This window comes from Aythya marila (genome assembly GCF_965140915.1).
Source record: "Aythya marila genome assembly, chromosome: 3".
Classification (NCBI taxonomy): Eukaryota; Metazoa; Chordata; class Aves; order Anseriformes; family Anatidae; genus Aythya; species Aythya marila.
The window spans coordinates 23,808,840-23,835,351 of NC_139044.1; the positions used below are offsets into that span (position 1 = coordinate 23,808,840).

Consider the following 26,512-nt stretch of genomic DNA (forward strand, 5'->3'; position numbering starts at 1 on the left):
TGTCATCCTTGTTCATGTTCATGCATTTCCAGAGTTTTTGCCAGGAACTTTTTAATCTGTGCATGTAGTAATGATTCTGTATTCTTTCCACTCAGCTTTCTGTATTATATTAAAAACCTTCAGAAATAGTCCTGACTTGCACCACTGTGCTGAGCATTGATTTATGTACCCTTGGGAACACACATCATTAATTGCCAAAAGTCGTGCAACACAGTATAATACCTTAAAGTCCCTTCTTGTGTGAGAAAAAAAATATATGGTACTGCCACTGAGGAGGTGAATTTGAACACCTACCTGCAAACCTCAATATTACGAGCTAATGAAACTAGCAATATATTTTATTTTATTTTTTTGGAAAGGGTTATGAGATTATACTTTTTTTTCTATACAACTACTCTCACACTTGGAAAATTTGTGCTGGTTTTTCATAGAATATATCTATATAAATAGAGACCTAGCCACTAGAAGTGATCCCTTCAGCAGGCTCTTTTCCACCACTTCCCTTACTGATGTACAGCTAATTTTTTTCTGTCTTAAAAACCTGAGGCCTTATCAGGGTAATTCAATATCCATCAGAACATGTTGCTGAGATGCAAACATTATTTTCCTTCAGGTATTGTAAAGTAGACTGAGTATTGTGGCACATGTGTACCTATAGAAACGGGAATATGGACTGAGATTAGAGGTCTTATGGGAAGAAAAGCATTTCATAACCTGTGTAGTAAAACGGGGATAATCACGTGGCACTTTTAAGCCACGTACAGGAATTGATTGCCCAATTTCCTTTTCAGGTTTTGCAGATATGCCCTAAGGACATGAGAGCAGATATCTGCGTGCATCTGAACCGTAAAGTTTTCAAGGAGCACCCAGCCTTCAGGCTGGCGAGTGATGGGTGCCTTCGAGCCCTTGCCATGGAGTTTCAGACAGTGCACTGTGCCCCAGGAGACCTGATCTACCATGCTGGCGAGAGTGTCGACAGCCTCTGCTTTGTGGTTTCAGGGTCTTTGGAAGTAATCCAGGATGACGAAGTCGTTGCTATATTGGGTGAGTTTCACAGCTGATACACACATTGTGTACAAGTATAGATGCACAGAGTGTTTTTATAGCCTCTTCTACTCAAGCACTTACATTATTCTTTAAAAAAGCTCCAGTCAGGTAAGCTTTACCACAGCCTGTATATTTTAATGAACTTGGCAGCTCTATGACATTAAACATTTGTTGTCTGTTGAAAAATTGAAAGAGAAAGGAACAAATACTTGCTTAAGGTCATACAGGAACATTGCAACATTGCATAAAGTCATTGGCTTGTCCTTCCTGTTCCACATAGGTAAATAGGAAGGGCAATCATCTCATCTCTGGATTGCTCCAACTCTGTTTCTTCTGGTCAATGGCAGCTGTATTTGAGCACTGAGATACTGAACATTCTTGGGGTTGTTTCTTCCTTGCCGCATCTCCCTTCATCAGAAATTCCACTTAGGATTGCAGAAGAACTTAAAGTGCTGGGCCTGCCACTCCTCTGATAAAAATCCAGTTTTGCTGAAAATTTTTCAGTTAGCTTGATTTCAGATTATGTGGTGATCTCTTAAAGACAAAATAATATAAAATATATGAAATATAGAATATATAATAATAACCAATACATATAATGATCACAACATACAATCATATATAATATACATTATATAACATATATTATAAAAATTTAAAGCTGATCTGCATTAACTTGGAATGACAATTTTAGTTTGGAGGCTCTCAGAAGAAGCTGACAGTGCTGTGAACAACATTCTGAAGCAAAGCTAGGAGAAGAGAGTGAGATTATCCAATAGATATAGATAAATGATGGGGTTGCTACAGCACTGAAAAGGTGATACTTATCCTTTGATTCTGTCAGACCCTTTTGTGATAAGGTAAGTTCTCACAGTGGCTTTATCCAGTACCTGTCACTCATGGCAGCCTGGCAAAAGAGATGAAAACTTTCTAAATTTAAAGTTTCTGATCACATACAGCCACTATAAAAGGAATGTCTACTGGAAAATGAGGAAGCTAATAAATATGCAGAGTTCGCTTTTCCTCTACTTCTGAACAGGATTGCATATACAGCATAGTGTGAATTTCATGTCCTGAGGAATCAAGTTCATGATATTTTGTACTACACAAGAATCTAAAAAGGTGAAAAGTAGTGGGGTAACTAATTCTTTTGTGTTCTGGAATCAGCTGTGTAATTTAGTGCTGTTTGATACTAACAACTGCTCCCAAGTGCAAATACATGCTGAGCAGAGAATGGATTGAGAGCAACCCTGAGGAGAAGGACTTGGGAATGTTGGTTGATTAAAAAATCAACACGAGCCAGCAACATGTGCTTGCAGTCCAGAAAGCCAAATGTATCCTGGTCTGCATCAAAGGTTGAATCCCCTCTACTTTGCTTTTGTGAGAACCCATCTGGAGCACTGCGTTCAGCTCTGGGCCCCCAGAGCACAAGACAGACACAGACCTATTAGAATGGGTCCAGAGGAGGTCATGAGGATGCTCAGAGGGCTGGAGCACCTCTCATATGAAGACAGGCTGAAGGAGTTGGGGTTGTTCAGCCTGGACAGGAGAAGGCTCCAGGGAGACCTTACAGTGGCCAGTACCTAAAGGGGGGCTACAGGAAATCTGGGGAGGGACTCTTTGTCAGGGGGTGGAGTGACAGGACAAGGGGGAATGTCTTTATAAGAGGGTAGGTTTAAATTAGATGTAAGGAAGAAATTCTTCACTCAGAGGGTGGTGAGGCACTGGCACAGGCTGCCCAGAGAAGCTGTGGATGCTCCATCCCTGGAGGTGTTCAAGGCCAGACTGGATGGGGCTTTGGGCAGCCTGGTCTGGTCAGAGGTGTCCCTGCACATGGCAGGGAGTTGGAGTTAGATGGTCTTTAAGGTCTCTTCTGGTCCAAACCATTTAGTGATTCTATGATTTTCTAAGTTGGACATCAAAAGCTTACTACCTTTTAATGTTCTGAGTTGCCATGAATTAACATGGCAAATGTAGAACAAATTAAAACCTCTCAGTTTGGGTCATTTTGTATCCCACAATGCCTCCTCCTGTGTCCATCACAGGGAGAAAAGCTCAGGAAAAACTTGCTGTTCCATTTAATCAGCGTGAGTAAAAAAATATTGAAGTAGGGTTTTCAAAATGCCTTTTAAAGATATGTTTCCTCCTTATCTTTAACAGTACTTTCCATGTTTTATCATAATGTTCAGTTTAGAAAACATTCAGCCCAGATTCCTTGTAAAATCAACATTAAGGAAACCTGAACTGCTAATCTCTGCTGCTGCAGAGTGATGGCTACAGATAAATGAGGCCGATCCCTTGGTATTTGAGTGAATAGAAATATTTTATGTTGTTTTTCTCCTGGGACAGTAGCAACTGATCCTTTTCTCTCCACACCTTTTATTGGAAATTTGGAGCCAGTTCTCTGGCTCCCATGGAAGTTGATGCTCTGTCATTTTCTGTATAAATCTAGTAGTCAGAAATGAAAGCAAAATGAAGTGGGTTCAGTGTGATTTGGCAAGATTTTGTTTTGGGTAAGTGTATATCAATTTTTGTGTTTCAGTTTCTTCTGGTCTAAGAAAGGTTTTTTCCTTTCACTCACGTGTGCACACACACACAGAGGTTGTGAAGCCATCCATTGGAGATTTTTCCATGCAAATAAGAAATGATGTAGTTAACTGAAGTTGTTCCCTATTCTGAATCAGTAGGAGTTTTCTCCTTTAGAATCGTGTAATGTAAGAACCACATTACTGAGGATGCTGCAGGAGATAGGCCAAGATTTCCTGCCTAACTTCTGTTCAGTCACAGTTTTCTTATCAGTAGAACAGCAATGATTTTTTTTTTTTTTTTAAATTTCATGTTCAGCTAAACTTGCCAAGCATTTGATAAAAGCACACCAGATAAAACGAGCACTCAAGGAAAAAAAATAAATTCTGCATTGTACAAGAAACATGATTGTTGGTGATCATTCAGCCAGAACAGCCAATTCCATAAGTTTTGTTTGCCAGTCACAATGAAGCACAGCTCTGAACATCTGGCATGTAACAGCTAACCACGTGAGGAATTCTGTACGGTAATTTCAGTTAACAGATACGTCAGAGTGACTGTAATCTCCTCACAGACATTCTTGAAATAAAAATAAAGTGTATAAATTATCCAAGGTGAATTATTTGCTCAGCTTTGGCTGTCACTTAATAAAGCAACCTTTGCAATTTGTAATGTAGCCTGTATCTTCCATACAATAGAGAAATAAATTGCATCTCTAAATTACTGTGTGACTGCTGCACAGTGTTATATAAACCAAAGGTAAACTACACTTAAGCCTTAAAGGATCCAATTCATATGAAAAATTTTCAAGTTTTGAAATCATGTAGCCTTGCAGACTAGCATATAAATGTCTGTCATGTAGCCTTGGAGTTTGGAGTGTAATGTGTGCGATTGTGTCCATCCAGCTTGGTTCTAATACCCATGTGAGAGGTATATTCTCAGACCAGGCTTATGTTCTTATAACAAAGAACTGATTTTGACTGACTTGGGTTAATACTTGAGTTAGAAGAAATTGTACTTGGTCAGAAATGAAAAAAAAAGTAATTTTTTTTTTTTTTTGCATGTGTGTCACCTTAGATTGCATTCCTTGTTAATTTGACTAAGAGACAAACACAAAATGTATGAACTTCAAAAAATTTCTCTGCAACATTTACAGTAAAAGTTTGAACAAATTGAGGTATTTTGTATTAGGTTTGATTTGTTGGGATGAAAGATGCATTTTTTTGATTCTATCCAAAATTTCTACTGAAGTAAAGAAATTACTAACAGTCATGTAACACAGTCTTTAGACTTGATGTGTCAAAGAAATAAAAAATAATTAAAAACAAAACAATCCCTTCCCCTTCCCCCCCTCCAATAGAAAATTGCTTTTAAGCAAGATGATTTATGTATTGTGATTCATTTTAATATGAATGAGGAAAAAAAAGCAAGACGTAGCAAGGCAAGCCACTGTACCGCTGTGTTTTTTTACGTTAATGTGTAGGTTATGAGGAGAATTAAGTAGCAGTGATGATTAGCTAGTGGGAAGCAGCCTGGATGAAATACAATTCAGTTTTCTGTAGCTCTCTCTTCTTCCATTTATATGGTTGTTATTGCCTAGGATGAAGCGCTGAGGTGCACTCATCGCACTCATCACTTTACGAAGGCAGAGACAAATCACCCAGTCCCTGCCCTGAAGAGAGCCGAGCAAAGCATAGGTCATGCAGAACTTCCATTAAGAGGCTGTTTTCAACTTGGCTTTGCTTTTAACTTTTCTAAGCCTTACCCATTTGGGCTGTTGCTGCTTTATCCGTCTGAGACGGACTTATCTATTTGAACTACTGCTGCTTAAAAACTTCCCCATTTATCCAAATGCGGTTAGGGGAAATGGGTTATTTTGTCGCTGCTAAAAAACAATCAGCCACTTCTGTGCGCTTCATTTGGCAGCGCTGGGTTCTCTGCTTTGGAGCAGACCCTTTGGGCCGATCCCCTGGCCTTCTGAAAACCTGACCTTGTCACAGGTCACTGAAAAGTTAAAATTTACTCATGCTCAGGAGAGATGTGCTGGATTTTAATGTAATGAGTATCTTGAAAAGATTGCCCCTGAATTAAATGTGTTTCGGGTAGAGGCCATAAGATCTGGCTGCAGCTTTCTTTGAGATATGCAGGCAAAAAGGTAGTAAGAGCATGAATTATGCCAGCCTAGCTAGCAGTTGTTTCTTAATTTAGGGAAGCTTGAGAATCAGAACTGTCTTTCAATGCACTTTTTGTATTTTTTACACTATGAAGGTATGCATTTCCTTAATTCAGCATGATAACATAATTGTTAGAACTGCTGTAATCAAGAAACTGCTAGAAATCTGGCTGAGCAGATGCCATATGCCATTGCTGAGGCTGACAGGGCACTTTCCTGAGGCCTTCTAGTCTGGACCTTTTTAATCTCTCCTCACAATTATAAGAGGAAGTACGGGTTCTTGTGTTATCTTTCCAATTGCATGTGTGCATCAGAAATTTATATAAAACTGTAATAATAATAATAAAATCGTGAAATAGTAGTAAACTTAACTTCTTATAAATATCTTCTAGAAATACAGTGAAAGAGAGGATAGGAGGCCTTGTTAGAAAACAGTTTAAGTTGTGTTGATATAAATGTACAAATACCTGAATGGTCAAGAGTGCCATTTTTGATTTTAGTAGAAAATCAATTCTAAATTAGAACTGCTTGACCTGGTTGTACTCCAAGATTGAACAGAAAATCCTAGTGTAGGAAACAACTGATTCTTTGACCCAGGTTGGATCCGACCCATTCTGTTTGAAACTGGGGTCATCTTTGACATTTGGAAAAGCATTTCAGTAAAAGACTGAAACTGAGAGATGAACCTTGAAATTAGGTTGACGAGCTGTTTTTCTATAAAATAGCGTCTTGTCCTTAAATTTTCAGACTGCTGCAAAAGCTGTCAATTAATGACTCCCAGAGGGCCTGACTAGGCAGCACTTCTTCACTTCTGTGAGTTGTTCAAAGTTGCTGAACTGCAAGGGGGGGCTGTGTACACGGGTAGTGAGGTTAGTCGTAAAGATTTGATTAGACTGGGAGACTTTAAGCCTTTGTTTAACAATTAAAAATGAAGCCTATAAAACCACTGTGGTCTTCAGAGCTGAGCAACGGATGAGAAAAATAACATTTATTAGAAGGTTTAGTTTAAAAAGAAAAACAAAACCACCACAGAAAACAGTTTATCCCAAGAGTAAAGCAATTTATTCCCAGGCCTTGCATCCCAGCTGTTTTGCATTTATTGTGTTTTTACTATCCTTGTTTGAGCTAAGAACTTTCAAAGGAATAAACTTTTTAATTGACTTTTGGTTTAGCAAAGAGTATTAATGAATTGCATCCCATGCTGTCCCACAGTGGTGTTAAAATTTGGTCTGTGGACCCTGTTTAGAGATCAGCTATTAGTATTAGTAGAATGATGTGTGATGTAAAAAGTCAATAGAGACCTTTGTACGTACACTTATTTTTCCCACAAGAGACACTTATAACATTTGTCAGATTTCAGGCAGGTAGATAGGATCCTTCCTTGTTTGTCCTGAACAAGAGTAAAGAGTCCCAGTCTCATCGGCAGGTTGGAGAATTGTGCACGGCTTTTGAGGTGTGCTGATCTACAGCCTGATGACTGTCATAGTAAGTCATCCAAAAGTCATAAGACAACATGAAGAAGATTAAGCTTCAAAATAGATTTATTAATCCAGCATCACAGTTCAACAAGAAAATGGCCGTTCCCCATTGTGGATTGTCCTGTAATTTGGTTCCTGGCTGCCTTGTTCTGAGTGCATTACTGTACAGTTGCACTCAGGAATGCCTACAGGTCTCCTTGGTACAGCCACAGGCTTGGCTGACTTGTAACTGACAGTGGCCTGAGAAAGAATTTGAAAACATTATTTGCATGATGTGTGTGCTGCTAAAATGCATTCTGATTGTGAATGGCTGTTTATAAGGGATGGAATCAGCAGAGGACTAGGTATAATTTCCCCTTATGTAATATGGCCCCAGAACTTGAATGGGAAAGGGGAATAAGAATAGAATACTTTATTTATTTATTTCTCATGTCACTGGGTTCAGCTGAGATTAATCATGGCTGAAGAGATTTTTGCACCATTGCATGCTGTAGCTAGCTTGTTTGTAGCCTGGATTGCACTGAACAGATTGAGGCAGATCTGTTTGCCTAAAGAGGGAAGGATTTGAGCCATTTTGCACTCTCCTCATTCTCTCTCTCTTTTTTTTTTTTTTTTTTTTTTTTTTTAAATCAAGTTTATGGGACTTAATGGAAAGCCATTAAGATTGTTGACCTGCTTTTAGACTTAGACGTGCTGTAGCCATCCACAAGAGCACATCCCTGAATTTTGAACCCTGTAGTACTTGTCTGCTCTGTAGTCTTCGACCAACTAATGCAGCAATTTCCTCTTTTTTATAGTTGAAAAAAATGATCATGACTGTAATAGTGCAGAGGGACTTCAATGGCTGAATGTCAGATATGGCCTTGACTGCGATGAGTTGGGAACAGTGTTGTCCCTGCACCGTACATGTGTGTCTCTGCAAGTGTACAGTGGCTGGTGGTATTGCAAAGGCATCTGCTAAAATGAGTTGGATCCTGTTTCACAGTGTACATAGAAAATGGAGAGGCAATGAAGAAATTATTGGGTTTACTCCACCATCCCAAGAAAGTGGTGGTTCCCTGTCCCCATCTTAAAAACCTGTGGCAGAATCCTACACGAAAGCAAGCAGAAATATTAGGACTACAGCTGCCTGTAGGTGTAAGTAACCACCTTCCCTGCCATGTGTCAGCCTTAGCTTCTGTTCCTATATGCTTGTCAAGAAATGGCAGTACCCTTTCAGTCCAAGGGGAGGAGGCCACACACTTATTTTTCCATACATGGAGTATAATTTGCTTTCAGCTGGCAGGTAAACATAAATGAGATAGGAAGGGAAATCAAGGCGGTAATTTATTGTGAGGGAAAATCATTGCCCTCCACAAGGACAGTTTGCTTTTTCTATTTCTTTTGCTGTTATCAAAGCTAAAGGAAAACAAAATATGGATAGTACATAATTATGAGAGTAACATATGCAGTAACCGAATGTCAGGAAGAGGAATTTGTAGTCTAGACCTGACTGCATTATTTTCCACTTGTTAGAGGGAAAGTGGGATATGGATATATCATCTATTTCTCTATAATCTGTATCTATACCATCTTTATCTCTTCCTTTTTCACTGGGGGGCAGGTGGGGAGCTACGTAAGTCGCACGTAGATTTACTTTTAAGGTCCCATGTAAATTGGAGGAAGTGAAAATTGAATGTCCTGAAAGAGCAGATCTTTTATTGTTATTTACAAAGCTATAACATTGACTAGATTGGAGCCTGTGGTTTTAACATGATATCGTAGGAGAGCTTGGTGTGCCATGTTTTATTTCAGCAGGATATTAAATGCTCCATTTGCTTTGTGTGGAGAAATTCCTGCTGATTTAATTTTATCTAATTGCGATCTTAAAGGAGCATTATAAGAACAATTGTTTGTTTTCTTCACAATTGTTTTAGCTTACTCATCTAGCCATAATTTCATTCAGATGTAGACCCAAGAGGCTTGATTCAGGTTTTGGCAGGGCAGATTTGCATCCAGATAGGACAGTCCAAATTGTAAGGGCAAATGCACAGGAGGGATGGTTTATTTTAAAGGAGTGGAAACAGCAATGCAGAAGTATTGTCTGTCTTAGGCCTTCTCAGTGGCAAAGCATTGCATCTTCCACACAGTTATGTGGAGATTGCTTCTCAGCAGGCTTGAAAATGTTGGAGGTTAACTGCGCTAAGGCCAAACCACTATCTTTATACTGCCTCCAGTACCTGAGCTCACTCAGATTTTCCTAGACTGAACTGCTTTGTGGACAAACCAGTTTTCAGAATGTGTATCCTTTGGGGCCTGTTGATTATTTAACACCAAGTCTTTGAAAAAATCCCTTATTTCTTTATTTTTCATCTGAGCTTTAAAATCAGGTAAACCTGGCTTTGTGTCAGAAATGTCTAGCTGTTGTGCTCTTGGGCTTAAGGAGTGAGTGCTGGATTATGGATGGTATTAGACTTTTCTTAATATTTTCAGACAGTGTCTAACGTCAAAGCATTGTTTGTGCTATTGAATAAAATAACGTGATGTGAATTGTGCGCTTTTTTTTTGTTTGTTTCTGTTTTTGGAAAAAGGAGAGATTGAAATTAAAATCCAGCTTTATCTTCAGTAGTTCTACCGTGCTGGTTTACTCAGGTTGACATATATAGGCAGGTTGGACAAGCTGTATATTTCTATAAAATGATACAGTGAATATCAACTGAAGAAACAATTTTTAGAGCTGATTTCCTCAATGCCTGTCCACTGTTAGGATACTTTTCCTAATAGCACACTGATAGGAAAAGAATTGGAAGTGGAGATCATGCCAAACTTTTAAAAAGACACCATCTAACTATAGCATAATAAAGGTCTACAGTAATAAAACATTTTAATTTCATGGTGGAGCAGCATGGAAACTTCTTGTTGAGAAGTACAGATTTACTCCAAATGGTATTTTTGGAGAGAGAATTCCTTTTCCCTGTACTCAAGACATCCAGAAGATATTTGAATTGACATCAGGAATTGGCTATTTTGAGACTTCTGTATGACATTACCTGTTCAATGTCTAGTTTTTGCAGAGCATTAAAAGTAGGAATTATGAAACAGCCATTGTCCACTGTTATCTATAAATGCCCTAAAACTGGACCTGTGCAAGTATTGGAAACACAAATTTATGGTTTATAAACCACTTAATGAATGAACTACTGGAATACCTGGGAAGAAAGGGGACACACCATGGATATAGGCCTCAGTCGCAAGCTTCTTGACACTGCAAATCAGATGACTTTTTCTATGGTTTCATGATTTGTTGTGACAAATTAATGCACTTTTGCAGAACGTGCCAGCTACTCTTAAAGAGTCTGATACCACCATGTGAGGAAGAAGCCCCCTTTTGAAAACGGTAATACCTTGCATGCTACTGGCAACAGTGGTTGATCATTCACTGACAGCCAACATTGGGATATGGTGAAGATGAAACCATCTGTTCTGCATATTCCTTGATATCTCAGGGTGGCTTAGGAAAGGCTTATCCACCATGTTTGTATACAGACTCCAAAGACAGGTGTGAAGAGCTTAGAGAAAAACAAACAGGAAAACAAATAAATCATGGAACAGTTGCATGTTTTGATTTGTTTTCTCCAAGTTTCACATTAAAACCTTTCTCAGATTTATGTTTCTGAAACAATATTGTTAAATTTAACCTCAGGGAGATGCTAGAAATATTAAATAAAAGTGAAATATACTATAGTTATGAACTTTATGGGTTTTTCAAAATGTTTATGTACTTTAGAAGGCAAAATCCACTTTAAATGCTTGTGAATGCTTTTGTCTGAAATTAAAAAAGAAACAAGAATTTCAAACGTGAGGGCTTTAAAGTAAGCTTCAGGCAACAGCTATAGCATAAAACCTGTTTCTAAGTCATCAGAGAAGAACCCCAAGGATACTGCAAAATGAGCCTCCTGTAGGTTTTTTGATGAGAGAACAAGGACTGTCCATGCAGTGACACCATACATTGAGCTGTGTTTTTCCCATTATTTAGCAAATGCAAATAACTTCAAGTACATTTGTGGCTAGTCCTTTGACTAGTTATTTAAGCTCGCAACATCTTGTCTTCTGAGTTTGTTACAAACTGGCTATGTCTTTATAACATCTTTTTGGTAACCACTAAAAAGAAAGTAAGGATAAATGATTCTGATGCAGCCTCCTAGCTTTTTGTGAGGGAGCCATGTAGAGCCCAGCTGACATTTTAAAGCTGTTCTTCTCATCATAGTAAGTCAAATATTGAAATATAATCCACACTCTATTCAGAGAGACAAATAAACATATTAATTATAGCAATAATAGAAATCTTAGCTGTAACTATTTCATGTTGTTGCTAAACAGCAAGACAGTGCTCTGAAATAAATGTTTTCATTTTTTTCTTGTACAGTGACGTTCTTTAACAGAAAAAATTGATGCGGTTGTATAGTAAGCTGTCTGCAAAACTGATGCAAACTATGCTTTAAAGCATGAACAGATACATTGTGTTTCCATTCATGCACCTGGCAAATCACTGGAAGTGTAATTTTAGTTTATTATCATTGTAACATTTCTTTTGATTTCAGTGGGACTAATACTCATTTTTTGTTGTTATTTTCCCTCCTGCCTTTTAGAGGAAAAGAGTGATTAAAAACCCCTGGTTAATGAAAAATAATATCACATGTCTTGGTCCAAACTTAAGAAGTCTTAAGAAAATCTAAAGCAGCAAATCACTTCCATGCATCATCTCCTGCCCGATGTAGTGTGTTGGAGGACCAAACTACAGGCTATTCAGTGGCTGTCGAAATGTGCACATTATCTGTGAGACACATGCTGTGTGCTCCACCTAGCTCTGTTTCTTCTGGCTGGCAGTTATTAATTGCCTAAAACAATGCACCATCAAGAGGAAAATTTATTTTTGCTCTGGTGCTTCTGCTTTCCTTGAATCTTTCTTCTCTCTGTAAAATGGGAAAATTTAATTTGCATGTCATGTTCAGATAAGGAAGAGAGGAGAGGGGAAGATTTTCAATTCTAGCTAAGCAGACAAGTGCTAGTCACTGAGGGGATGACCCAAGTCTTGCATCACTAGCTTTGAACACCAGGGGTAAATATACTGTCCTTAGTGGAATTTTGCTTGAATACCACTGGTAGGTCCCTGCACTATGGGATAACTTCACATCCTGTGGTTCTGTTCATACCTGCTCAGGAGACTGAAAATAAACAAATAATCAAAAGCACACAACAACAAAAACAGAGAAAATCAGAGCAAGTTGTTTGTTTTGGTTGTTTTGTTTTTTGTTTGTTTGTTTGTTTTTGTTTTTGTTGTTCTTGTTTTTAAATTTCATTAGCATCTTGCCTAATGAAGGCAAGTCTAGAAGGGACCTGTGCCAGATTCTGGTGTGAGCTGTTGTAACAGCTATTACTGTTGATTTGAGAATGATTTTAAGATAAATATTTTGGTTGATGTGCTGAAAATCCTTGGATTGGTGTGAATCCCATGAAAGTCCATGCTGACTTGGAAGACCTTCAGTGTACAAATCCCTGACATTTCCTCACCCAGCTCCTATTATTAGCATCACACCAAAGCCATACCACAACTCCCAGACACCCAGAACCTGAAGGTGATCTTATGTGTATTGTCAATCGAAATATTTCACATTGGGTCATATTTTATGAGTAGAGTGGAATATCTTCTGTTTGAGAACTCTTTGATACCTCACATTTGCACTCCTGAAGATAGGTGTAGGTCTGGTAGGCACATCATGGCAATATATAAAGCATGCTTCTGTTGTTGAATAGAATCAGCAAAAAATTTGGCTAGATTGCAATAATGAGATCTTGATTCTGGGTGCTGCTTTTAGGAGAGTGAATTTGGGTTGACCTTTTGCCTGACTCAGGGTGAATTTGCAGCGGTAACAGAAATCCTCCTTTCGCTTCAAGGTGAACAGTAAATTTGCTATGGGGAAAAGACTTGGAGAGAATAAGTACAGAAACAGAAAGTGCTGGTTTTATGAAATAATTCCTCAGAGTTTAAGTTTATCAGGGTTTGGGGACTTATAATTAACACAAACAAGCAAACATGAAAGGCAGTTAAGCTATTCGTTTTTCCAGTTCATGCTGAGCTGACAGTGGAAAAGGTTCTCAGCCCACAAATCCAGCAGGGAATATAAATGATTGATGGTAAAAGCTTAGATCATCAACTTCAAGTGTGATTGACAGATAGTGTTCCTGGCAAAGGCCTGGAATTCAGCGAACTGGGAATGAGAAATGCAAAGTACTGACAAACAAATGACCATCTGCATTTCCCTTGCTTTTTAATCTTTCTTCAGAGGTAAGGCGAGATGTAAAAATCCTGGAGTTGTATGTAAACGTAGGCGTTTCATTCAGGTTCTCTAATGATGCCTTAGACTTTGCCAAACACATTCTGACATGTTTAGAAGTGCTACCTTACTCTTCTTTCTTTCCAATTGCAAATGTTTTTGATAAAACAGCCACTTGACCTCTTTTTTTTTTTTCTTTTTTTTTTTTTTTCCTTCCCTTTTTCCAAGTGATTGTTCTTTCTTTATGGAAAACATGTAAATGAAGGGAGGTGGTACACACTTCCTTATTACATGCAGGAGGACAATGTTATAATCCAGAACAGATACTTCTGGGTGGAAATTTAATTCCTGCTTACTGAAAAGATTTCCAAGTGCTCCTTCTCCCCTGCCCCCACTCTTCTATGAAAGTTGCAAGTTTTCTTAGAGTCTGACAATCGGGATTGATGCATTAACTATGCATCATTTAAAGATGTGCTTGACAGAAATAAAGTAGTGTGATGCTTGCAAGTCTGCCTCGCTTTGGAAATCTAACCATAATGTCGCATTGATTTTCATCTAGAGCGCTGGCTGTTAACTCTATTAACTTCAAGGAAATTGTTAATGATTGAAAACTGTACAACTTCTTGTTTTAGCCTGCTTTGCTTCTTAAAGTGTGAGGCTTCTGTGATCTGACTCAGCTTTTGACTCACGTATTACTTTACTCTGGTTTGGCTAAGTGAGCACCCAGCAGATGCAGTGTGCTGCTCCTTGCTGCAAGTGGGAAGCAGCTGGGAGCGCCTTCCTTGGGGTGGCAGGCAGCCACAGCACAGAGAGGTTTGGGAAAACTGCATATAAGAAGGGGAAACTGGGGCTGCTGGCACAGGCAAAGGACATGACTGTAAAAAGCAAAGTTAAATTTTTAGGGTAAAACCTAACTAACTCGTGTGCGGTGTGTCATTTCCTATATAGGCAAAGCAGCACCGTAGTGTTTGTAGTTGCCTTGTACTGATTAGTCTTCGTGCTGCTGTGGGGCAGTAAAATAACTATTGTCATTTTAAGGTAGGGAAACTTGTCTGGAGATACTAAGATTGAGGCTTAGAAACAAGCTGGAATTTCACTCCGTTATGCTTGGACTACCAGCTCTGACTGTTGCTCATCAGTGATGGCACATTTCTATACTTGATAGATTCCAGAGCATTAATTAAAACAGTTGTTTAGCTAATTGCCTGGAAGATTGCAAGTAAAAGCATATTTATTCCAAAGGCAAACAATCCATTTTCATCCAGTGAAGCATATCAGTTTTTATGGTGCATAAAAGTCGTTTCACTTCAATTTTGAATACATTGTGTGTTTCTCTGTCTAAATGCCTCGTGGACGATGATCTATTTTAAGTGCATGGAAGCTATTTTATAATTTTCTTTTCCATTTCTTTACAATTTTTAAGGTATCTACTGTAAAAGCATGTGTTTAAATAATTGAAAATGTGAAAAGTCAATGCCATTAAAAATGAAAAGTTGCTTATTGCACTGACCTATTGCACCACCACCATTTTTACTGATACACAGCCTTTGTAGTATTTCTGGATGTCGGCACTGTCCTATGTAAAGGAGCAGTGGTAAAAAGGATATCATTATGGTGTTTTTGCCCAGCTTTGTGGGGAAAAATGTGCTTCTGGTACAGGTGGTTTCAGTGGATATATGCATTAGAAAAGGAAAGACATTACACTCCTACAAAGCATTCAAGGAAAAACTGGTCCCTGGCAGGTGGATTGCACAGGCATTTTGTGGAAGACTGGGAGCACAGTTATTATGCTACAGTGTAGCGTGTCATCAGGATGGTAGCTTCTCCTCAAAGAGAAGATGCTTAGTGTCTGAAGAAGACATCAAGTAATGGTGGAGGTACAGCTCAAGAGATGACCTGGGCTCTCTGGGTTAAATTTAGAAGGCATCTTGACCTCTTTGTTCATGATAGTTCTCTTGATTTTCATGTAGATTTTTATGCTTGACTACTTATTTAGGGAATAAAATCTAAAAAGACACAGGTGAAGTCAATAAACTAATATGTATCGTGATGCTTTGGCTTTAAGAACTACTACAGGCAAAAATATTACTTGCAAGGCAAGGGACCATCTGACACATCCCTACCACAACTTAGTAGACGTTGTGAGTGCATTTCTTTTGTTGCTTTGTCTTAGAAGAGATTTGCAGTGCTGACATAACACAGCAGATTTAAGAGAAAAGCACCATTCAAAACGAGAACAGTGTAGTTATTCATTATCAAGAGAACAGCTGAATATTCTTATCCTGTTAGCAATATATGTCAGAAAATGGGAAAAATAGTGACCATTGCCCTTCAAAGCAGCTTGTAACTTTCTCCTAAACACCCCTTCTGTGCCCATCCTGAGCTGGGGTATAACCATTGAAATCCTCACTGGGGGCTTCTGCTCAGGCAGATTTTGGTATACTTGCACCGTGTTGTAGTGCCTAGATTGGTACAAATGTCTTTGCTGTAGTATTTCTCAGTAGGAATGTCACTGGCTGTCTCCAAGCTCATTAAGACATAGGGACTCTTACGAGAAGGTTGTAAGGAAATGGCCTATTTTCTATCTTTCTGTATGTAATAACTGAATATTCTTGTCTCCTCAGTATTACTTTAATAACATCACCTGTACTTGTTTTGGACCACACTGTTTGTTACCTTAAATCTTCACTGTATTGTAGAGTGCACACATGCACAGCTACTGAAAGATTTTTTTTGTGACGTACCAGCTGAAAAGCCCCCAGAGCTGTGGTAAAGGTGGATTATTCCACTGATGATCTAGCAAACTAGACCAAGCTTACCTGAATTCTGGTGTATACTGATGTATAGTAGTGTTTTGTTACAGCCCGTAGGTGCACTGACATACAAGATGAGCTTATTGGCACAGTAGTGGGTGATACTTAGCCAGGTTAAGAAAACTTGACAACATAGATGTAAGAAACAAACCCTTTTCATGTCAGTTACAGGAAGAAAGGGAAAGGGCATTTCTTCTCGATTAATCTATTTGAAAGGGATCAGAAGAGAATATGAACCAAGAAAGAAGTGTTTTTCTTGATTTTGTTTTCAGGCAGATTTTTTTTCTGAGTGCATAGTATAGAAGAACCTTGACCCCATAGAGGAGATGTATGTTCTTTTATATTCTTGGCAGAAATAGCATCATTATTGAAAGCAATGCTGCTTGCTTCTTTTCTGTAGGCAAAGGAGATGTTTTTGGTGATGTCTTCTGGAAGGAGTCTACCCTTGCCCAGTCCTGTGCTAACGTAAGGGCTTTGACCTACTGTGATCTTCATGTGATTAAGAGAGATGCCTTGCAGAAAGTGCTGGAGTTCTATACAGCCTTTTCACATTCCTTCTCCAGAAATCTTATTTTGACTTACAACTTGAGAAAAAGGGTAAGTAGATTTGATTTTTAACATGCTCTATAAAAGATCACTTTTATATAAAAGATGCACTGTCTGTATGAAAACCTAAGTTGTGCAAAATCTGGCATTCTTTGTAGCCTCTCTTCAAGATATTTTTTCAGAGCTTGCTTAAGTGACGTGGCTAACACGTACAGTCAAAAGCCATAAGCATTTATTCCAGTGCTAATTTCAAAGGGAGATGGTCTGATTATATCTGGAAGTTTTACTTTTCTATGAATTGGGCAGATTTCAGCATATTTGCAAACTGTCATGTACTTATGATTAAATAGTGTTAACTACGTTAATTTGTAAAACAGCTACAAAGATGTTAAGGGTGTTGCCTGAAGTTACAAGGAAGGTGGAAGAGAAGGTGTGAAATCTAATAATGTAAAATAAAAATCAACAACTGCAATCACAGTGAAAAAGTAATAGGAGCATGACTGATTCTATCAAGAGTTTTTTCTTTTATTATCAATCACGTTTTGAAATTACTTTGCCCATCTAATTAATGCTTCCATTTTCTTATCCTTGATATTTTGGCTGTCTTAATTTCTTCCTGTGTTCCAGTTCAAGGTGTTTTGTCAAATGTGAATCATCATAAGCAAATATTCCATTTTAAATTCTCTGTGTAATCTTCGGTGAACTACTACTGTAGAAATTTATTAAGACTGTAATAAGTGTAATTCAGTTGATATGATATTATGGTTCAGCATAGAAGGCAATAATATTACAATGAAAATAAGTTGGAGCAGCTATACTTGTTTTAAAAGAATTTTAAAATATAAGGATGCCTGAGATTATCTAAAGAAATATACTTGATAGTTCTCCATGGTAACTTCCAGGTGCCAAGTAAGTGCCTAGATAATTATACCTGAAAAAATAGAAACCTTTTCATCTTTGAAGTCTGTTTGGAAAATTAGACTTCAAGCCTAGAGTATCATTTTGTTGTTGTTGTTGTTGTCATTGTTGTTTATTTGTTTTTACCTAGTGTTGGCACACTGAAATTAAAATAGTATGGTAATGTTTTTTATCTGCATATTATCAATATAAAAGAATCTAGCTTTTGTATTGGGCAATGCAACATATCTCCATTTTCGAGATATGCAACATATCTCCATCTACTATCTCCATTTTGGTCAAATAAATCAAACCTCTGGTACCAAATCTATATAATTAAAAACTAAGAAGCAAATTTATGTACTGGAGGATTTCTTCATAAGACATTTTGTCAAATGATTTTGAGTTCCTTCAGGACAATGAGAAGACAGCTACTTACCTGGTATTAATAATGTGAGAAATAAAAGCAATGAACGACTTGAGTATTGAAATCATCTGAAGTATCTCTATCACTGACTTTGGCATGTTCTGAAATAACACTATAGGTAATGTAGTAAGATGATCTAAGAATGCCTACTTTTTTTTTTTTTTTTTTTCTTAAACATCAATAGAAATAGCAGACTTTGTAACACAGAAGACTGGCTCCCTTAACACTCACAGTAAGGCTAGCAGAAGCACATCATTTTGGTTCATCTCTCAGCCAAAAGTTCCAGTTTGAGAATCAAATGCCTGCTCCAGAAGTGATGCTCATTCCTTCCATGTTCATCAATGTTGCTTTTCCCAGCCCATCTTACAAATCACTTTTTAACCACAGTATCATAGTTCCTGTGCTGTCAGTTTTCTTCACCAAATGTTCCTAATAAAAAGGTACATTTTATGAGAGCAATTTCCATCCAGTTATTCAAATAATTGGATTTTAATTGAGTTGCAGTCAGCAGAAAAGTGGCGTTGATTGATAATGGAAGTGAGAGTTTGATGGTTCTAGGTTAGCAGACTGTAAATTTATTTCTTTTATTGAAAGAAGACTGATTGCAATCAGAATGCAAATGTTAAATAAAGTAAATAATGTATGCTTTTGGAACTGCACAGACGTTACAGTACCTTAGAGATTGAAGATAATGCACATTAAAAGGCAGCTTTTTAGAGTTTGGAATTTAATCTGGTTTAAATGTCTGCGAATCTCAAATAGAAATAGCTCCCTGGCTTGTCGCTTCTAGCACTCCTCCTGGTCTATTTCTGCAAATGGAATTTTGTAGAATTCAGATGAACCGGTGCCTTCTGTGAGCTACATTTGTGATGTATTGCATGTCCTTCAGAATATAAATACCAGAATTACACTTTTCATTTCAATAAACACTTTCATCCCAGGCTCCAAAAACCTTCAACTAGTTGAAGGGTAGATACTGTATATTCACTCCAAATGTATTCATACAGCTTCCAAACAAATGGAAAAACAGCTTTGGTTGTTTTTTCTTTCCCTTCCCCACTCCAGCTGTATCTCAGGTATATTTTTAGTCTTGGTGACTCCTCTGAGGTGTCCCCATTTCCAGGGTGCATCTGCCTTCACTTGGCCATGGTGCTGGGTCTTATTGCATGGAACAGGGTGATTCTTGGTCAGGTTTCCCTTAGCTGTAGTGAGCTTTAGCATTGGCCCACTGTTTCACCATATTCACGCATTTCTTGGCTGCTGGATCTCCTGCAGTGACCCCTTTGTGGAGTTGAGCCTCTGTGGCCCAGAGCAGAGCTGGTGAGCGGGGCTGACCCTTCAGGTGTTCCCCCCACATACTGGGCTCTGGCCCCACCTGCTAATGACTGTGACGGAAAAAAGTAGGCATGCAGGCATTGTGAGGCACCAATCCATCTTGGTTTTAGCTGTAAGATACTAGCTGGTCATGGTCTTAGTTGTAAGGTACCAGTCAGTCATGGTCTTAGCTCTAAGGTACCAATTGGTCATGGTCTTAGCTAATTCTAGGGCTGGATTTAGGCAAAGTAAAAAGCTGGATAGGCAAAGTAAAAAGCACCTTCCCATTTCCACCTCCCTCTCCATTCCTTGTGCTGCTTTTCCTGCTGGCCTGGAGCATGACTGGTGCTGAGCTGGGAGCCCAGGATGCTTCTTACCCCCTCCCTAGCACGTGGCTGCAGTTATGAAATGCCATCGCCCGTCAGGCCTGAGGACTTTGTGACTGAGTGTAACACTGCCAGTGCTCTGTCCCTGGCGTACTGTGGCTGTCAGCATCCGTGCTCTGCAAAGTTTCGTTTCACTCACTTTCTCCTTTCTAAAACTGTCAGTCCACTGTCAGGTGACTCCCTGAGCAGTTTCCTCAAGTGGCTAAAATCCCTCACAAAGTTATTAGCTGTCTAGTTACCTCTGGCTGGAGCTCAGACTTAGAAAAAAAATTATTTTTCCTAAAAGGGAAGAGAAAGAGATCTCTAATTAACTCTTTCTGCTGCCAGTCATTAAAATTTTCATCTAAATGGAAGCAAAGGGAGAATCAGCTGCCACTTCTGGGGCTCCAGCATCTTAAGAAACTGAAACTGCAGGCTGGGGCTGCAGGTGGCTGTGTCAGGCTCAAGGGTTTTGCAGCTGAGAGGAAGCTGACAGAGGATTTCTCAGTGTGCTTCCTACTGTAACAATGTTGTGAAATTAAAGCAGGTTAACATAATGTGTTTGTTTTTTTTTCTCTCTTCAGAATTTCATAGCGGAACCAGAGTGTAGGCACTGGGGGTATGTGGGATGGTCAAGTGGCAAGCTCAGCCTTTCAGAGGCTGTACTACACAAAGAGTGATTACGGATTTGGAGGGCAGCAGGCTGGATAGTGGTCTGTTTTCTCCCCAAAAATATTTAAACACTTCTTTCCAGCCTGGACTCCATAGCTCCCGTTAGAAGAACCATAAGAAGCTTGTGTGATAGCAACTTATTATTTTCTTGGGATGAGGCACCTTCTGTAGAAAGGTGAAGGGCCTCTGACAGCATTTGCAGCATTCTGTTTTTGGCAGACGTTTCTTTTCGCGTGTAGGAGCTTTGTAACCAATATTTACTTATACCACAGTGTATTTGCTCAGTTCATTCTGCTGCAACCATAAATGATGTTATAGCTCAAAAGATCGTACACGCTACATAAAAGAGAGAATTCTTATACATAATTTATTAAGCTGAGATTTCTCTAGTAAGCCATTTTAGCCTGGATAGAGATTAAATGACTAATTCTGAATTCTTTGGAGCATCATGATAGAAGTCAAAAGCAGTTTCTCCAGAAGTTTAAATTTGTGGCCTGGAATAAAAGAAGGCATGCAGTAGCATGTAGGTACATTATTTGGAATTTTGTAAGATTGAAAGAAATGGCAAATGAAACTCCATTTTTACAAAACAAGCATGATTTAGTGATTTAAAGCCAGAGCTCCTAGTCAGAAGATATTTCTTGACAGAGCAGTGATTACAACAGAGTCTCCCTGCTGGTATCAGATTGCCTTAGTACATTTAGTGGTGTGCGTATTCTATGCCATCCCAACTGTGCCAATGGAAGGGGTTCCTGCCACCCCTTCTAAAAGCTATTTTAAAATATAATTGTGTTTTCTTGTTCAGCATTAGCTTCACTTTTCTTCCCTTTTATACTCTAAGGTCTAACTTGAGAGAGGACCTCTCTCAGATCAGACATTTCAGCTGGGAGTGCTTGGAGTCATGATTTGAAATCTCATGGGGCTTGGCAGCATGGTGTTTGCAGAGGCAATGGCCTTGTATTTTATCTTTCCACGTGACAAGTTTTCTGATTTTTTTTCACAATGTAGCTTCAAAATGGTATCCTAGAATTCTTTCTGATATAGAAGACTGAATTGCTGGAACATTTTAACAAAAGTTTCTTAAAATAAGGGAAAAGAGTGAAAAGTTTTTATTTTAGAATATTGGCCCATTTGTTGATGGATTTCAGAATTGTCAAACTGACAGGTTTCTTCTTTCTGGTCTGTTTGTATTCACTGAAATAACCCCACAGACCCTGCGGGATGAGGGTCTTGATTCTTGACTGGCATACCTCTCACAGCACTGAAAATCCAGAGCACTTGATATGACTAAAATGTCTGCATGGCTTTGTGGTTTGGGAGTTACGCCATATTTGCTGAGCAGAAAGAAAAACTGTCATTTTCCCAAGAAAAATGTCTAAATGTAAATAAACACAAGTGCTCACTCTGTTCTTTCCCACAGTGCTTATGAAAAATTATTCAAGTAGTTGAATGTTCTTATATTCCCTGTTTCTCCATGCCAATCTAAGCAAAATCTATTTTATTCTGCTTCCTCATAGGTGTACTTCATATTGCATTTTCTCTCTGACCTTGGACACGTTACTTAACTTTTGTCTCTGCTTAACAGATAACTGTCTATCTAGCTCATAGAGTTTTGTGCAAATGGTCCTTATGCCCTGATCCTGAAGTGCTTTGAGGAATCTTACATGTTGTTAGGTTTGCACATCTGCTGTGTATTATTTAAACAATGTGACTGAATGAATTAAAGCCCCATGCTCTAGGGATGATGTGCCCTTCAATTTCTTCCTACTCATCTCCTGCAGCTTGTTGGAACCCTTCAGGTAAAGCTTTAATACCTAGAGATTGAGAGGATTTGCCCAACTGCAAGCACTTACTATTCATGTTTCTACAGTGATTCTAAGTATTCAGACCACAGTAACTCCATTACCTTTCAGAGACATCACCTTAAAGTTTACTTTCCAAAACTTTCCAACTCTAAAGTTATTTCTGTTCTATTTAAATCTCTATGACCTTGAGCTTTAGGGTTCTATGCTTCTGCAGAGAAGGACTGGGCTACAAACAATTGATGTATTTTATGTAATGAGAATGTATATATGTACAATAGCACGACAAAGTAGGAAGTTATAAGACTACAAAATTGGTCTGTTGCTTGCATTTAGTACATAATACATTTTCAAGTAACTTTTAGCTGTAACCTAAATTAATCTATGTGGGTAAGTATTGAAATGCTTCTTTAAAATGTTCTTAAATAGCTAATCCCTTCAAAATTGATTAGATAAATTCATCATTTATTTGAGATGCCTTCTTCTGCTGTTAATAATGAGCGGGTCTTCACACATATGGATGCTGCAATATAATGTCTGTGTAAGTGTTATAAAAAAAGTAACTTAGTTTATCGTAACAGAGCACAAAGTGTATTTCCCCAAAGGAATATTAAATTGGTGAATTTTTGATAGGTCATTCACTAATAAATTGCTTTAAACTAATGTAACCTAGTGATCAATAAGTATTAATAACCATCTATAAATGAAACTGGTGGAAAAGCTGGTAAGGATGAATTCTGAATTTGAATTCTGACCTTTACAAATCATGTAGTGTTTACAAAGGCTTTCCATATAAGGTAAACCTATTCTGAGTAGATGAAAAATCCAGCTGATGAATTAAAATATAATTTATCTTCAGAATATTTGAATCTTTTAAATATGCATATTCTGATTTTGTGAAGCTATTTTCAAATGAGTAATAGAAAGTTAACATAAAAAATGGTTTTCTCTCATTTTTAACATGTACCACCACCCACAACAGTTCGTTTATCCCAAGAGAAGAAAATGTATGACTTTGATTTCTCCCCTCCTCCACCCACACAGACTAAAGCATAGAGATAGTTTTAATATAGATAAAGGTTACTTAGTGTGAACGAGGATTCCTCAGAATAGCTCTCCTGGTGCTTTTTAAAGTAGAAAATTTATTTCCTAGGTTCTAGGAGAATTCTGAATGTTGGCCCACCAACTGGGACAGAAGATGATAATCCAAGGGACAGTTACAGCTTCTCTTACGCAGTCTGGGAATCAGGTCTTCATTGCAAAAACAATGAAATTCTTGCTGGTACTTTTACAGTAAGAAGGATCAGTACTTAGCTTAAACTGGTATTTTTCTCACTATTGTGTTTGCCTATATAAATAGGAGAAGCATAATTTGGATATAAGGGAGGCTTTGTGTAGTGTGATTCCTGTTTTCAGCATGCACACACACTGCACTGCCACTGCTTTCAGTTAAGCGTAGTTAAATTTAGTCCAGTTTTGGACTATGCTGGCACAGAGAAGGGGGTTGCTCCAGGCAAATTCAAAGAGTTTCTATGCTTTCTTCAAAGCTCCAAGTCTGTCTTCTGCTTACCATAACCAAGTGGCTGTACTTTCTAGATCTCTGTTTTTCCTTTTTAAATTATGGTGCCTGTCATCCCTGTTTATATATGTGTGTATATACATATATAATGACTGGCCTACCTATTGCTGGATCCTCAGGTAAATCAAACACATAACAGACACATTTTCTAACTACCAATGCTGCCCAGGCTTCTGCCTGTTTGTGCCATGTTCTAGATCATAACTGCACTGACAATTTTAATATCTTGGTAACATTTGTGCCCTTGTATTTTGTGATTGCCTTCACCCTGGTGCTGCACACACTACTGAGCATTACTGACCAAGCAAAAGACAAAACAGTGACCTAAGATCCTTCTGTATATATTTTTTTTTTCAACTCTAAAAATGATCTCTGATGTCTGTGGTCTAGGAATATAGGTCTGGGAAGCATCTGACTCTAAGACAAACTCTTACTAAAAGGGTGTGATTTCCTGACATAACAGCTTCGGTCTTGTGGTCTTCTCTAAGGTCACTAAAAGCTTAACTCATGGTACTGCAAGTCCAAACACTCAATCCACTCAAGCTACTCCATGAAGGAAAGAGAATGTTGTTAGCTGTGCGATATGAAAGCTGAGTTACAACGGCAAAGCTACATCCCTGAGCATCAAACTTTATGGTCAAAGTGATCAGATGGGTCCTTTCTTCAGCTCTCCAGTGAAAGCTGGAATAGCTGCCCCCTTTTAAAAAAAGAGAGAGAATTAAGGAAGTTTTTCTTAAACCATGAGGCTTTTATTTTAACTGTGAACTATTGCCCGTCAAGACAAATGAAGCTCTTTTCCTCTTTGCCTACTTGCGTCAGGTCTCGATACCACCTCCAAGGACTCAATTTGTTATGCACCATGATGTGCACAGAGCAAGTAGCTTACCTTAAACATGACAAATGTTAAGGCTTCTTTTTAAACAAAGCCATTTCCCAGCTTGATTTATAAACACTGGGAGGTATCTACAGCATTTGTGTTCAACTATCCTATATGATTATACACCTGCTATTTTTCCTATGTGCATCCCTGAGAATCAGCTTTCTAGTTGTCTTTGAACACGCATCTTGCTTAAGGGATGCAGCTGGGACTGCACCACATTCGTGAGTCTCAAGCCTGCCTCAGAAGAGTAACACAGGGGATGCGGTGTCTGATGTAAACCTGCTTAGCAGGCTGCTGCCCCATTTCATTATGTGGAATTGAAGTGTTTGACTGCTGACCATGAAGTGGAGTAACCTTTAGGTGTGGCCTTGCGAAGGTTTTTGATTTTAAAATACAGTAAGCTTTAATATCATGGGAATGAACCAATTGCAAACAAAACTTGATACGGCATGTGGCATTTTGCCAGTCGCCTGCTATGACCATAGCTACCCACTATTGCCACAGCTAAGTCAAGTGGTAAGGAAGGCATTGTACTGGGCTGTGGCTTAGTACAAGAACTTACAGAAATATGGTGAGAGTACAATCATGAATCAGCCCCTCTTTCTTTGGTATTATTTTTGCACCAGGCAACCATGTTTTTTTTTTTTTTTTTTTTCTTCTTGAATTGTGTGTGATTGCCTCTTCAAAAGAAAGTGCATTATCACATGAAATTCTTGTTTAGATTCAGATTTTCAAACAGAAATGGGATACCCAACACTGATGTAGAATATTAAAGCCCTGTACAAATGAATGTACTGAGTGTTTTTAGGATAATTTTTCTAAATCAGTGAATTGGAGAGGGGACTTAGCACTGCCTGAGAACACTTTTTATTCTCCGTCTTGCTTTCACTTTTTTTTTTTTGTTCCAATTCATTTTCTCTTTCCATCTATTACATTCCAAAATGAGGTGTGAACGTCAGTGTCCTGTGTAAAGGTACTTGCATTTATACTGAGTTTAGCAATATCTTCCTCAGGTGAAGCCTACAGTGGTTGGCTACTCTGGGTATACTTACTGTCCCCATATAGAACTTGAAATAGGTACAGCATGATCCCCAACAACTGTGCAGCTGGACATGTAGTGATTTTAATTAACCACATGCTCAAATCCATTATCTCTCTATTCTTCCCTAAGTTAGCTGTGAGACTGCATAATATTTTCACCAGCTTTTTATCAGGAGTTGTATCTGCTTAAGCCATTTTTAATTAATACATAATTATGAATGTGAAAACCTGGCACTCAATTAAAATAGCACTTGAGATTCCAGTAATGTATGGTTTTGTTCCCATACACTTAGGTGTTTCTTCTTTTTGTAACCACCTTCTGGGGTCTTCTTGAAATACAGAGAGCAAAAAGCTCAACACATGCCTTGTTCTAAGCCTTTGTACCTTGTCAGGCCCCATCTACGAAACATCTATAGCACGTGTTCCCTGGCACCACGTAGCTTCAGAACAACCTGGTCTTTTCTTGCAATTCATCTAAGATACTGCACCTTCATCTTGATATTCCGGAGGATCTGCTTCTACCATCCTGATAAGCTTCACCCTTGGTCATTTCTCCCATATGCTCTGTAATAAACATGCCATGCAACAAAATTATTTTGTGATTCATTTGCAGAGCTGACATCAGAGGATCTAAGAAA

General features: G+C 38.4%; 1 protein-coding gene across 2 annotated transcripts in view; it reads left to right on the forward strand.

The window, feature by feature from the left end:
* The window catches only part of KCNH1 (potassium voltage-gated channel subfamily H member 1), a 179,516-nt gene that overhangs the window by 91,873 nt on the left and 61,131 nt on the right, over positions 1-26,512 (forward strand). For both annotated transcript variants that reach the window (XM_082755628.1, XM_082755629.1), the window contains exons 9-10: positions 792-1,044; positions 16,752-16,948. In XM_082755628.1, coding sequence (XP_082611754.1) covers positions 792-1,044; positions 16,752-16,948 — 450 coding nt within the window. The remainder of the gene's footprint in view (positions 1-791; positions 1,045-16,751; positions 16,949-26,512) is intronic.